General features: G+C 37.9%; 1 protein-coding gene across 1 annotated transcript in view; it reads right to left on the reverse strand.

Moving 5' to 3' along the window:
• Positions 1-10,687: 10,687 nt before the first annotated feature.
• Positions 10,688-13,942, reverse strand: part of dve (SATB1_N and homeodomain domain-containing protein dve) — a 474,059-nt gene continuing 470,804 nt past the window's right edge. Inside the window, exon 10 of the mRNA XM_067154226.2 lies at positions 10,688-11,443. Coding sequence (XP_067010327.2) covers positions 10,688-11,443 — 756 coding nt within the window. The remainder of the gene's footprint in view (positions 11,444-13,942) is intronic.

The raw sequence follows: 13,942 nt of genomic DNA on the forward strand, positions 1-13,942 counted from the left end.
CTCTACTTTATGCCTGGCCGCAATCTCGACTCATTAATGTGTGTCAAACCCAAATCATCCCTGTCAGGTACCCACTTGTTCGCAATCAGGACGACACCGCGCCCCTAACCGCACGGCCAACTTGCCCGGTAGAACTGGAAATAAAATGTATACGGAAAATACTTGGCCCGCCAAGAACTGCAGAACTATGGAAATTAAAAAGTAATTATGAAATATACTGGAACATATAAAACATAACAGAAACAATGCGAAAGAGGCGATTGGTATTTTCGGACATTTATTATACAGAATGGATGACAACAGGTTAACCAAACAGATCATCAAATGTCTTTGTAACATGTCGGAAAGAAACAACATAAGGGTAGACGCAGAGAGAGAGAGAGAGAGAGAGAGAGAGAGATTTTTAGAAAGAAAGCGTTAAAAATGGAAGAAGGAACAAAAGGATGAAGCATTGAAACTGTCACATTGTACCTAGAAGACCGTAACGGAGAAAGAAATAATAATAATAATAACAATAATCTGTTCTTTCACTTTAAAGACGTTATTAACCATGGAATGGAAACGGTTCATACTTTGCCCGAGAAAAATTTCTTTTAGCTATCCTTTTATGTTAATACTACCTGTGATCGCCATATTATGTGACTGTTCTTCTGAGGGAGTCAGCATTCGAATATAGCTTTCTTTATGTTCAGAGCTTTGATTTCGTACCCTGTGGTATATAGTATCCCACGTTTCAGTTTACTTGTTTTTGTTCTTCCCATTACTTTAGTTTGCAAAGGTTTCTCCGGCATGGAACATAATGGATTTGTTTTCAATAACGACTTCAATATTTACAGGTTACTAATATGACTGGAACAGACTTCTATTGCTGGGAAAGATGATGAATGGATTCGAGACGAACTGACTAATCGTAGACGCAACATCACTCACTTCAGATGACGAAGGGAGGACATTGTGATAGGAGAGTACGAGGAAGAGGATTGCATGTACTGTATGTTCCAACGGCATGCTAAATGAAAGGAATGAACGGACATTGATGGTTATCCAAACCTCATATGAAAGCTGGTAGAACACCAGAGGTCTGACAAGTGTGTTCATTAGACCAGGTCCTAAAGGCCATGCTAAACTCAATGAAACAACATCCGATGCTATAAGTCGGTGATTGACAATATAGTGAATTGCATTAAAAACGAAATCATCGCACAGTGGGTTAATCATAACGCTCGCCAACGATCTAATGGAGATACCTCTACAGATTTTGTTTTGTTATTGTTTAAAGTATGACTTTTTAAATATATATAATGAACGTTCATTAAGTAGTTCTACCGTAAATGTTTTCCTATGTTTCAGTTGTAATACAGCAGAATGCTTTACGTAAATTGTCTTTAAAAAATTAGAGTACTCAGTGCCCACATGTTTCAGGTTAACTGACGCTGCTTACGAAGTCTGTAGTTACACAACAAATATGTTGTCCCATTTTCCTTTATATTACGAAGTCAACAGATCTAATTGTCAAAAAAATTAAACGTCACTTGTTTCCAGAGAGGAAGCAAGTAAGCTTCCACTGAGGCTAGTCATAAGTTTGTTATCCAATAACATCTTATTTCATTTTCAGAAATGATATTCACTTGGAAATATGAGCAGAAAAATTGAATACCTGTGATATGTTGATCTTCCACGGCTTCTAACAGGTGCATAGTTTATTTCGAACTCCAACGAATGGTTTCAGGTACACTATTTCATTCCACTTTAGTAAAAAGAGTTACGTTTTCCGTTCACAACCGCATTTAAATCCTCACTTTACGACACGGCACGGCACGGCACGGCACACGACACGACACGACACGACACGAGACAAGAACACACAACAACTACTGCACTACATAGTGTAGTGTTTCATTTGTCTCCACTGACGATTGCTGGGCTGTCCAGTCACGTGACCTTGCCAAAGAACAAGAATCAAATAAGTGTGTGGTGCTCGCAAGGGAGTCAAAGAGCAAGCAGGCCAGGTGGCTTATTGAGGGTGAGACAGACGATCCATTCTCCTACTCCTGTCAACTACTAGCACGGGGAGGGAATTCTCAAGGTCAACCTTTATCGTTTCATGGATAATAATGATGATGATGGTTAATATTGTCAAATTCACCTTAAAACAAACTATATAATAGACAAGCCCTCTGAATACACTTCTGTGATTTCACCAGTCATGAATATGGGGAATAAGGATTTGAAAATAAAAACAATATATTACATACCATTTTCACAACCAGAGGATTTATTATTTATTTATTTATTTCTTAATCTCTTTACCATCCAGGGTTGGGTTTTCCCTTGAACATCAGCGAGGGATCGCACCTCTACCGCCTCAAGGGCAGTGTCCTGAAGCGTGAGACTTTGGGTTGGGGATACAACTGGGAAGGAGGACCAGTGCCTCGCCTAGGCTGACTCACCTTCTATGCTGAACAGGGATCTTGTGGGAGATGGGAGATTGGGGTAGGCAAGGAAGAGGAAAGGAAGGGGCCACGGCCTTAAGTTAGGTACCATCCCGGCATTTTCCTGAAGGAGAAGTGGTATACGATGGAAAACCACTGGCTGAGGTGGAAACGGAATCTCTATATACTCAGCTGATCTCCCGAGGCTCAGTGGACCCCGTTCCAGTCCTCGTACACACTTTCAAATTTCGTGGCAGAGCCGGGAATTCTGGGTGATTTCCGACAAAAGAGTAGCGTTACGAAAATGTTTCAAGTTCAGGTTGGGAAGACTTGGGAGAAAGGAGACGAGCTGTTCGACTAGGTGGTATGTTTCCAGCTGTCAGTGGAGAGATGGCGTGGAATGACCTTAGTAGACGAATAAGGTTGAGTGCTGGTTTAAAAAGTAGGGAGGTTCGAACCCCACTGTCGGCAGCCCTGAAGATGGTTTTCCGTGGTTTCCCATTTTCACACCAGGTAAATGCTGGGGCTGTACCTAATTAAGGCCACGGCCGCTTCCTTCCCCTCCTAGCTCCTTCCTGTCCCATCGTCGCCATAAGACCTGTCTGTGTCGGTGCGACGTAAAGCAAGTTGCAAAAAAAAGAAATGTAGGGAAGATCACAATATTAAGTAAATTTGGAATTCAAGAGGATAAATTGTGGGAAATATTCGTTTATAGGAAGAAGAGTTAGGGATTCGAATTAATTTTCCAACGAAGATATTCAGTAAGTCCGACTTTTTTGGCTGAATAGTCAGGGTTGGGGCCTTCGGTTCAGATGGTCCGGGATGGATTCCCGGCGACGTCGGTGATTTTAATCGCGTCCGATTAATTCTAGCTCCGGGACCGGGTGTTTGTGGTTTTCTCCAACTCTTTCCTCTTCATATTCAGACAACACACCCCACTACCAACCACTATCGAAACACGCAATACTGTAGTGATTACATGCTTCCAAATAGGGTTGGAGTCAGGAAAAGCCATCCGGCCGTAACACAGGGCCAAATCCACATGTGCGATACAGTTTGAAACCTGCAACCCCAGAGCGGTAGAAGAAGAATAAGAAGAAAAAGAAAATGTTCAATTAATTTCAGATTATTTTCATTTTTTAAGAACAGACTAGGCAAACAACAGATAGGGAATCTGTTCTGGGTAATTTCCGGATCCATGGCTAAATGGTTAGCGTGCTGGCCTTTGGTCACAGGAGTCCAGGGTACGATTCCCTGCCGGGTCGGGGATTTTAACCTTCGTTGGTTAATTCCAATGTTTCGGGGGCTGAGTGTTTGTACTGTCGCCAACATCCCTGCAACTCACCCACCACAGATAACACTATCCTCCACCACAATAACACGCAGTTACCTACACATGACGGATGCCACCCACCCTCATCGGAGGGTCTGCCTTACAAGGGCTGCACCCGGCTAGAAATAGCCACATGAAATTATTAGTTATGATTATATTTAAGTTGGTGCAAGTCCTGCACTGAATATCCTTGTCAATTGGAATATACTGGGATTTGGAGCTCAGAACTATTTGCTGTGAAAAGAATCTTAGAAATAAATATCGAATTTTTACGACCACATCGTAATCCAAATCGACTTTCAACCTATTAATCGTGTTACACATAGTACGTGGCCGGCTCCACGGCTAAATGGTTAGCGTGCTGGCCTTTGGTCAGAGGGTTCCCGGGATCGATTCCTGGCAGGGTCAGGAATTTTAACCATCAAACTGCTTAATTTTGCAGGCACGTGTGTCGTCTTCATCATCATTTCATCCTCGTCACGACGCGCAGGTCTCCTACGGGAGTAAAATCAAAAGACACTCCCTGCCCTAAAAGCCATACGCCATTTCATTTTTCATAGTACGTGCTGGAGGTATAGCAACCGACGCGAAATTGGGAGGTTGTGGGTTCAGATCCCACTGCTGTCAAGTTGACCTAGTAGGCTGAAAGTCGATTTCGATTCTTAGAAACCATTGGTACGTTCTGACTAAATTCTGCCCAAATTGCAGGTGGATATTGACTGTCTGAAAAAAAATGTGTCAAGGTGAGAATCAACACTTCATCTAACCTTACATCCAAGATGTTCGAAAATATGGGGAAATATCTCCACTATCTAATATGATTATTATTATTATTATTATTATTATTATTATTATTATTATTATTATTATTAGTTTTCGATATAACGGAGATTCAAAGCCCAAAAGTTACGGAACGAACTCGAAGTCCGAAAGTTTGTCTTCTCAAACAACTCAAGAACTCTAAACTAGGACATCCAAGTTGCAAATTTGAGGAGGCTGTCTGGGTGAAGGTACATTTATAAAAAAAAATACACACTCTCTTAGGTACTCCATTTTAATTTACATAATACTTATTATAATAATACTCTACATTACACTGTACAAGTCTTATAAAAAAGACAATCTTTGGTTTCAATGTGTTGCACAATTTCCTTTCTTTCAAAAGACTTTTTATACTGTTCAAATACTTGCACAATTTCGAGTTAAAATATCGCCATTCAATTTCAGTTCAAAGTAGTTTAAGCAAATTTACATTCATAATGTAATATTCTAGACAGCATTTGAAATTGAAAATTGGAAAATAACTACAAATTTTGCAGCAGTGTTTGCATATCAAAATTTAATGTAACCTATTTTAATTTATTGCATCGTACGTTCTCAACCCAATATAACATCATCATAAATGAAAAATATCATGTTGTAAATAATACTCTGTGTCCATGATGCGAGAGAGTTTATATAATGATACAGAAAGTTAATATTTTAATGAGTCTTCCCTGTACATAAATACTTCGTTTTGACGGATATTTTTAATAAATCAAATTGGACAACATAAAATTAAATTAAGATATATTAAATCATTACAATTGACGACCTTAACTTGTTAAGAAATCATCACTCCAACATTTACTCAGGTAAAAAATATAAATATACAAAATCTCTGAACAACAAATTTAAAAAAAGAATGTACCTATTACAAGGTCACATTTTAAGAATAAATGAGATCTAATGAACGAACGAAATGCTTTCTACCTTATACGGACCACCTAAAGGGAACACCCTCTCAAATAATCCACAGCCTGTTTCCAGTCATTCGACCGGCTCAAGAATGGAATGGATGAAGCCCTCATTTGGCGGCGAGGATAGGAATTGTGCCGGCTGCCGAAGCCTGTCACACTCCTCTGGGGCAATGATTAATGACTGACAAATGAAATGAAATGATAGTGGAGAGTGTTTCTTGGAATGAAAGATGACAGGGAAAACCGGAGTACCCAGAGAAAAATCTCTCCAGCCTCTGCTTTGTCCAGCACAAATTTCACATGAAGTGACCGGGATATGAAGCAAGGAACCCAGCAGTGAGAGGCCGGCGCGCTGTCCTTTATGCCACGGAAGATCTAGAATGGGGAACACCCTCTCTGACAAAAATCCTTCAGACAACCAAGGTTTATAATAGGTAACCAATTTATAAGTTTTGAATTTCAAAATTTGACAATGCAAACTTTTTCAATTAATTGTTAAGTTTCCAGTCTAATTCATCAGCTCCTTTCGTGAACCGCTATTTACTTTAAGACTGAAAGAAACTAACGTGCTAGAAAACAATTCAGCTCATTTACTGAAGGGTCTCTTGCAACTACTTAAACAATTTTTTTGATTACATTCTGGGATTAAATATTGCAGATAAATAGTGCAAATTATCTGAAAAATAATGTTGTCATTTTTGAGAAACAAATATTGAAAAATTGAATAATTCATTTAAAATTCATTATGCACCATGGACATTTTTGAGAAAAGCAGTGTCTAGAAATTAAAAAACTTACTGATGAATGAAATAAGCTTGGTAAAACATTTAATACAATGATGAGAACAAATATTATATTTGCCTAGAGTATTGGAATGAAGTCTTTTATTGTTCAGTTCAGAGAAATATAAGATGATATTTATATGTTACAATGGAAAACACCAAGCCTGGTTTCTTCTATATGTACTTTATTATTTCCTGAGATGCTACGTCTCACAGAATTACAATCAACTTTTGTTTCCATCGCTTAATTATTAATTAATTAATTAATTAATTAATTATTATTTTTTATTTCTGCTTTGCAAGTCCATAATACATTACAATACATATATATATATTACATTTTTATCTCACTCTTCTCTTGAATTACAAAGCACAAAAGGATTTAACAATAACAAATGTCTAATCTTTTAAAGTTTCAAGTACAAACTTAAGTCAAATTGCACATTTATTAGTATGGAATGAACAAACATCTCAACTATCGAGAGAAATATTGGCATCTTTGTCTTGAAACTAAAAGCATCTGTTCTTATAAATAATAATTATATTCTTTATTTGTAAACATCTTATCATTACTTTCGACGCAACAATGCATCTCAACAAGTGATGCTTTTGGGGGGGAATTAACGGAAGTAAGCATCATTTTACAATATTGTATTCTTCAAGAAAAAAATTGTTTCAACATAACGCCTCTTAAAAAACGTATTGATGACGAAATGATGTAATAATTTATTACGGACATTAGGTTGTGTTTTAGTTTGCTGATTTGAATGACAGATCGTAAATATAAAACTATAATAGGTATATTTAGGACGTGTATTCACACAGGATAGTGTGGTAAGATCAAATCACCAAATAAATCACTTTGATTAAAGTAAGAAATTGATATATAAGCCACAATAAGTTTGGAATGTTCCAATAAGTAGCATTTCCTAAGTACTATTCGTATTGATTCGTATTGATGGTTGTATGCTAAGCGAAATTGAATCAAGGTGTAACAAAGGTAATACAGTGGGCTCGTAGTTCCGAACAACGTTATTTTATAATTAGGGAGTGAGCTCCCGGACGAAACCTATCTTTGAATCGGTATGTTTTCAGGCCGACTTTGCTGTATGGGAATGCAAGCTGAGTGGACTCAAGATATATTAATCACACGTTAGATGATGATGATGATGCTTATTGTTTAAAGGGGCCTAACATCGAAGATCATCGGTACCTAATGAAACGAGATGGACGATACATGATATGAAATAACGGACATAAAAGTATGGTAGAAACCGGTGGGAACAATGGCGGGAGGATACTGGAAATGAGAAGATAGAGGCAAATTTAGAAATAAACTCGAAGGCTGAAGCTGTACACATTAATTGGCTTCAGTGGTGGGTATCTATGACGGGTTTCGATCTTGTGGTCTGAATTTTGCTGGAACGCATGCTTTTTGATTTCTTGTTCTTGTGGATCTATTTATGTTGGCCAAACATGTAGGAAGGGCTAAGGTACATAGCAGGCATGTTTACGTCTTTGCCAGAGAAGTCTGCTGTGATAGAATATGCCATACACAATTATCGTAAAATCCTTCTTTCTCGAAATGTCCGTCATTTCGAAGAAGAATCGCATCACATCTGAAGTCATGCGCGAGGCGAAAGAAATTACTGAATAATTTTAACAAAGGCAATGACTGTCCTCCACTTCATTATCTCTCTTCTTGACTCTGGAGGCCAGGAATGGACTACACTTCCAAACTTCTTGAGTCTAACTTACGGAGTGACAACTGCCACTGACCACATTAATTATTCTTAGCTTAGAAGATCAAAACGCGCCAGCGTATGTAAAACATGACCTAATATCTCTAATATAATATTACATAATTCTTATTCATTTCACAGATAAAATTATTTCAAATATCATGTTTCATTGTCAAACATTCTTTAAAAAATATATTCTATGTGAAAACTTAATCAAATCAACAAACAGGCATAAGTCTTTTTAAAATATTCATTCTAGTATGGCTAAATCAAGTTGACAAATAACTCGCTTTGATTAAAATAAGAAATTGATTTAAAAGTCACAATAATTTTGGAATTTTCCAGTAAGTAGCATTTTCTAAGTACTATAATGATTTTCATATTGATACAACAGAATTTTACAGATGTAATGAAACATGTGCCAAGATATTAGTATATAATACTTAATCATTAATACTTTCCTTATTAAGATTAGAAAGTGTACTGTACCTATTTGAATATAAGATAATGTCCATAACTTTTCTTTTGTCAATGTCAATTTGTGTCTTTTTTCTCAGTTTAGTAATATTTATCATCAATACTTTTACCCATATTCTCCAATAAAGAAAACTCCACTAACAAGGGAACTCTAAGATGAAATCTTCCAGGCAGCAGGGAAATAAGAAGAGCACAAAACGGCAGGTAACTTGAAGAACGAGCGGGGAAGAGGAATATAGAAGGCAGGGACATAAGTACTGCGGTATGTAGTGTCACACAGAACAGAGACGGGTGGAATCTTTCAAATGACATTAATTTGTATGGAACTGCGACAATATAAAATTTCAGAAACACATTATTTTATCCCAAAAAAGTGATCTGATTTGTAAATATTAAATTTACAGGAATTACTACAATATGTGGAAAATAACAACATAGCTCAAGATAGAAACATTGAAAAAAATATATTTACTCTAAAGACCAAATTTAAAAAGTAAGTTTGATATAATTTGGGCCTTCCCCTTATTTGAAACCACATAATTATTATCCAGTCCTGACCACAACATTTCCCAGTATCGTTATCCAGTGCTGTATGTAAATCAATTCAAATAGTTATAGTGTAGCTAACAAAGCACTTCGTGAGCAAAAAATGTCATATCAAATATAAAAATGCAGTTAATACCAGAACATTTGCGTCAAGGCTTCTAATACTTTGTGATCCATAATATCTTTTGCTTTGGAAATCACACAATAAACCTGCAAACTTCATATAAAAAAGTATTATCTCAATCCTCCATTTTATTTATCATGTAGAAATATTGCTATATTGCAATTTGAAAAACAAGTTACTAAATCTAAATTACTTTGAGCTATTTCAAATCATACTCAATTTGTATTCTCTGTAATTTTTGGATGTGAAATATATAAAACTTCATTTTTCAATTATTCTACTTTCTACACAAGCAGACCACATCATTCATAACTGTTCCACATATCCAAAAATTTCTCTTTCCACTCGTTCAATTTTTTGTTGCTTATTTTTGTATGTTTACTTCAAAACACTATTTTTGTGAAAGAAATGCATATGCTAATATTTTCACGTCATCTACAGCAGAATTTTGTTATTTCTTTCTTGAAGTTATCTTCTGTGGAAAAGCTGATTAAGACTATTCAGAGAACATATCATCTTTGCTTTCTTCCCAGTTATCATTTAAAAATCAGGTATTTGTCTTGCAAAATTCTCAGTTTTGATTTATATTTCATGTGACAATGTTTGCTCATGATATTTTAAAAATACATTTAGCTATATTACATTCTCATTTCCTGATATAACAATTGGTGAGGTCAAAGAATGACAAGAAAAATTCAAACCTTGACTCAGTTAACTCATTCAGTCGGGGAAGTAACGTGTGTGCGAGAGAGAAAGGGTGAGAAGCGTACTACATGAAGTGGCCGCCTGCCCCACCTCTACCTGCTTCCCACCGCTTACTCCTATCTATGCGGTGCTTAAATGAGCAAACTTTGACACCCCGAAACAGGTGTTAAATATAACACTGCGCATCTAATTTTGATATGGATGAATAAAGCATTCTTACTGAAGTCATTGTACTAAATCTCAATCAGATCGGAGATTACAGATGGAAGAGTTTCTTTGTTAGTGATAAGCTCCACTTCAATAGAAAGTGCTGTATCACATACTGACACCACAGTCACAAACATCTGAGTCTTGTACCGATTCCTCTGCCACAAAGCAGCCCATCGTATCAGCCCTTCTCGGTGTGATGCGCTAGTTATTGTTCAACATACTGGGTACTTTTTTAATCAATTAGAATTCCCTGCTACTCACCAAACTCTAAGACATTTAAAAAGATCAGGAATACAGAAAGCAAATTTGTATCATACAATTTTTCCAAACTGGCAAGATAACAAACTTTTGTGAACATATAGCAATATCCTCGCTGGTGTATGATATCTCACTTACAAAGTACTTTTTTTAATTTGGAATAATTTTTCCCCTTTCCTTTGCAGCCTACACACAAACATTTCATAAAAAATGACTAATTTCTCCCGAAGTATATTCTAATATTTTGGCACATATTACTTACACAACCTGAAGAAATTAGCAACCACATCACAGATGCCTATATTTCTGTTAAGTAGCGGTATGAATAGATGACACACTTCATTCCCTTCCACCAGGAGAAGGGTGATGATACGGGTGTGGATGATGATGCTGGTGGTTCACTGAAGTTGCCGAAGGTCCATTCTCGAACAGAGACATTTTCAAGCGTTTGCACTTAGCTCTCCTATTCTTAAACCAGAACTGTACATTTTTAGGTTCTAACCTGGGAAACTTCTGCCTGTAAGGCATCCTATTAAGTTCTTCCGTGTACTTGAGAATGAGGTTATGAGAAGGATGAGTGTTTAGAGAGAACCACTGTTCAAGCCGCGGCACTTCTGTCACGGGGTCAATGAATGTTCGATTCCTCTTGCGACGTTCGTCTGCAGAAGCTGCCAGCGCTGACAGGTTGAGTCCACCCGACGACGAAGGGGGCGTGGCAGGTCCCATACCGTGAGCCAGACCGGGGATGTAATGGCTCATGTACATGATACTATGAGAAAACATGGAGTTTGGAACCAGAGGAAATCCAGGTCCTATGTTGTGTGCTGGATTGTGAGGGGGCCCGCGAGCGACGATCAGCTCTGAAGGACTTGGGGTGCGAAAGGGTCGTAACCTTTCTGGAGGTCGGATACCGCCCAGATCAGCTTCATCCTTTCGACGATCCTCTATATCCTCGAGTTCGTCATCTTCTTCTTCCTCCTCAACGTCTGAGGGCTCGTCATATTCCTTGTTATTGTTGTTATTGTTATTGTGGTGATTGCTCCCAGGGAGAGGTGAAGGGATTTCATCGGGTGGTTCCTGCTTTATTCCATCCATCTGTAAAAGCAAAGAACAATTTTAAAAATGGCTTTGGAGTTCATCAACTTTGATAAGGGAACTGTTTGGGTTTGACCAAATAGGTTTAAATGGAACTTCTGTGAATGATCACTTAACATTAATCAATAAACCAAACCCGGACGTTAAGTGGATTAAATAAATAATAGCTACTGAATCAATGTACGTGAAATTTTCAGGTATGTTTAGAGGTTAATTTGCATTAATTCTACGAACATTAATTATTACACACTTCATAGAACTTCAGAAAAACGTAATCACTAAGGCCCGGATTTTTATGCAGTAACAGGTTAGGTTGCAAACTAGTTTGGTTAGTAGGCAGTGTCGGCCACCCGCTCTTCCAAAATGTAGCAAGAGTAACATAAATTATAGGGGTTCTGATGGGCCGTACCCCTAATGTCTATGCAAACCCCATACCATAGTCGCTGTGAAGGTAGACTATACTTGCTACTTGCTTCAGTAAGTTTGCATTCTAACCTATTAATGCATTAAAATCCGGGCTCTAGTAACCACATATCGGTATATTTTTTTCTTGATTGTGAAATGTTCGAAAGAAAAAAATCTAGAAGAAAATGTGAAACACTTAAGCCACTAATCCTCATTGAATTGGAATGTATGGACCCTTCTCCGTGTGTGTGCAAAATTTTGAGCGTCTCATTTCAATAATTAGCTCACGAAAGTTATTTTTTATTAACGTTTATGGCTTATGACTAGAGCCCGGATTTTTATGCATTAATAGGTTAGAGTGCAAAATTACTGAAGCAAGGGGCAAGTATAGTCTACCTCCACAACGACTATGCTATGGGGTTTGCATAACCATTAGGGGTACGGCCCATCAGAACCCCTATAATTTATGTTACTCTTGCTACGTTATGGAAGGGCGGGTGGCCGACAATTCCTACTAACCAAATTAGTTTGCAATCTAACCTGTTACTGCATAAACATCCGGGCTTTACTTATGACATTATGCATTTCTTATTATGGTCTTTATTTCTTTCTTTCTGTTTTAGTCCGTTTACCTTCCAGGGTTCGTTTTCCCTGAGGACCCAGCGAGGGATCCCACCTCTACCACCTCAAGAGCAGTGTCCTGGAGAGTGAGACTTTGGGTCAGGAGTTACAACTGGGAGGAGGAGCAGTACCTTGCCCAAATGGCCTCACCTGCAGTGATGAAGAGGGACATTGTGGGGGACGGGAAGATTATAAGGGATAGGCAAGGAAGAGGGAAGGAAGTGGCCGTGGCCTTACGTTAGGTGCCATCTCGGCATCTGCCTGGAGAAGAAGTGGGAAACCACGGAAAACCACTTCGAGGATGACAGAGCCGGGAATCTAACCAGTACATCACAGAGGAAGACCTATTATGTTGGTAACAATGAAATATATCTGGTTTCAGCCTTCAATCTCTACATCTTGCACAGTGAACCTAGTTTTATCTATGTGTAAAAATTTGCATTGCAATTGCATCAGTGGTTCTGATGGTAGGAACAGGAAGAGTACGAATCGTACCTTGTTTTTCGGTTAGTGCCACCTTGAGGAGAAATTTAATGTTGGTTTACTTTCACAAAACTAAATGATAAGAGGCGGACGGAACATCCGGTATATTAATGTATTACACTTCTATGTATGTACGGCTTGCACTTCCTCCATCTACACCCATAGATTGTACATATACAATTTAAGATAATAATAATAATAATAATAATAATAATAATAATGGAGGAAGCAAGGGAGCAAATCCTTGAACTAGAGAATCTAGAGAATCAAGGATCTGTGCTTGGACCTTTATTATTCAGCCTGCATATCAATGATATTTCATCCCCACTTGCCCAATGTAAATACCATCTGTATGCTGATGACCTACAGGTATATTACCATACCAGTGTAGATAGTATATGCGAAGCAATCCAGCATATGAATACAGACCTACAATGACTCACAATGTATGCCAGGAACAACGCCTTACTCATCAACGCATGAAAGACCCATTGCATAATAATTGGGCACAAAAAATTGCTATGTGCTCTAAATAGTAATCAAAATCCTCCTCCAATTACCATTGATGATACCGAAGTGCCATACTCCAAGATTGTTACAAACCTTGGGGTCACCTTAAATGAGACTCTGACCTGGAATGAGCATATAATCAATGTGTGCAGAAAAGTACACGCATCTATTTATCCTTTGAAGCGTCATAAAAATGTTCTCCCATTGGATCTTAAATTAAAACTCATACAAACACTTCTATTTCCAATCTTTGACTACTGTGACAGTTTATTGACTGATCTAATCTGTGAACAAGCAACAAAGCTACAACGTGTACAGAACTCTTGCATTCGATATGCCTTCCAGCTCCGACATGATGCTCATATAACACCATACTACAAAAAGTTGGGATGGTCACGTTTAAATGACCGTAGAAAAACGCACCAAATGACCCTCGTCTATCAGTTGCTTTCTTCAAACAGCCCCACCTACCTGTCGTCC

This window comes from Anabrus simplex, chromosome 10, assembly GCF_040414725.1.
Source record: "Anabrus simplex isolate iqAnaSimp1 chromosome 10, ASM4041472v1, whole genome shotgun sequence".
Lineage (NCBI taxonomy): Eukaryota > Metazoa > Arthropoda > Insecta > Orthoptera > Tettigoniidae > Anabrus > Anabrus simplex.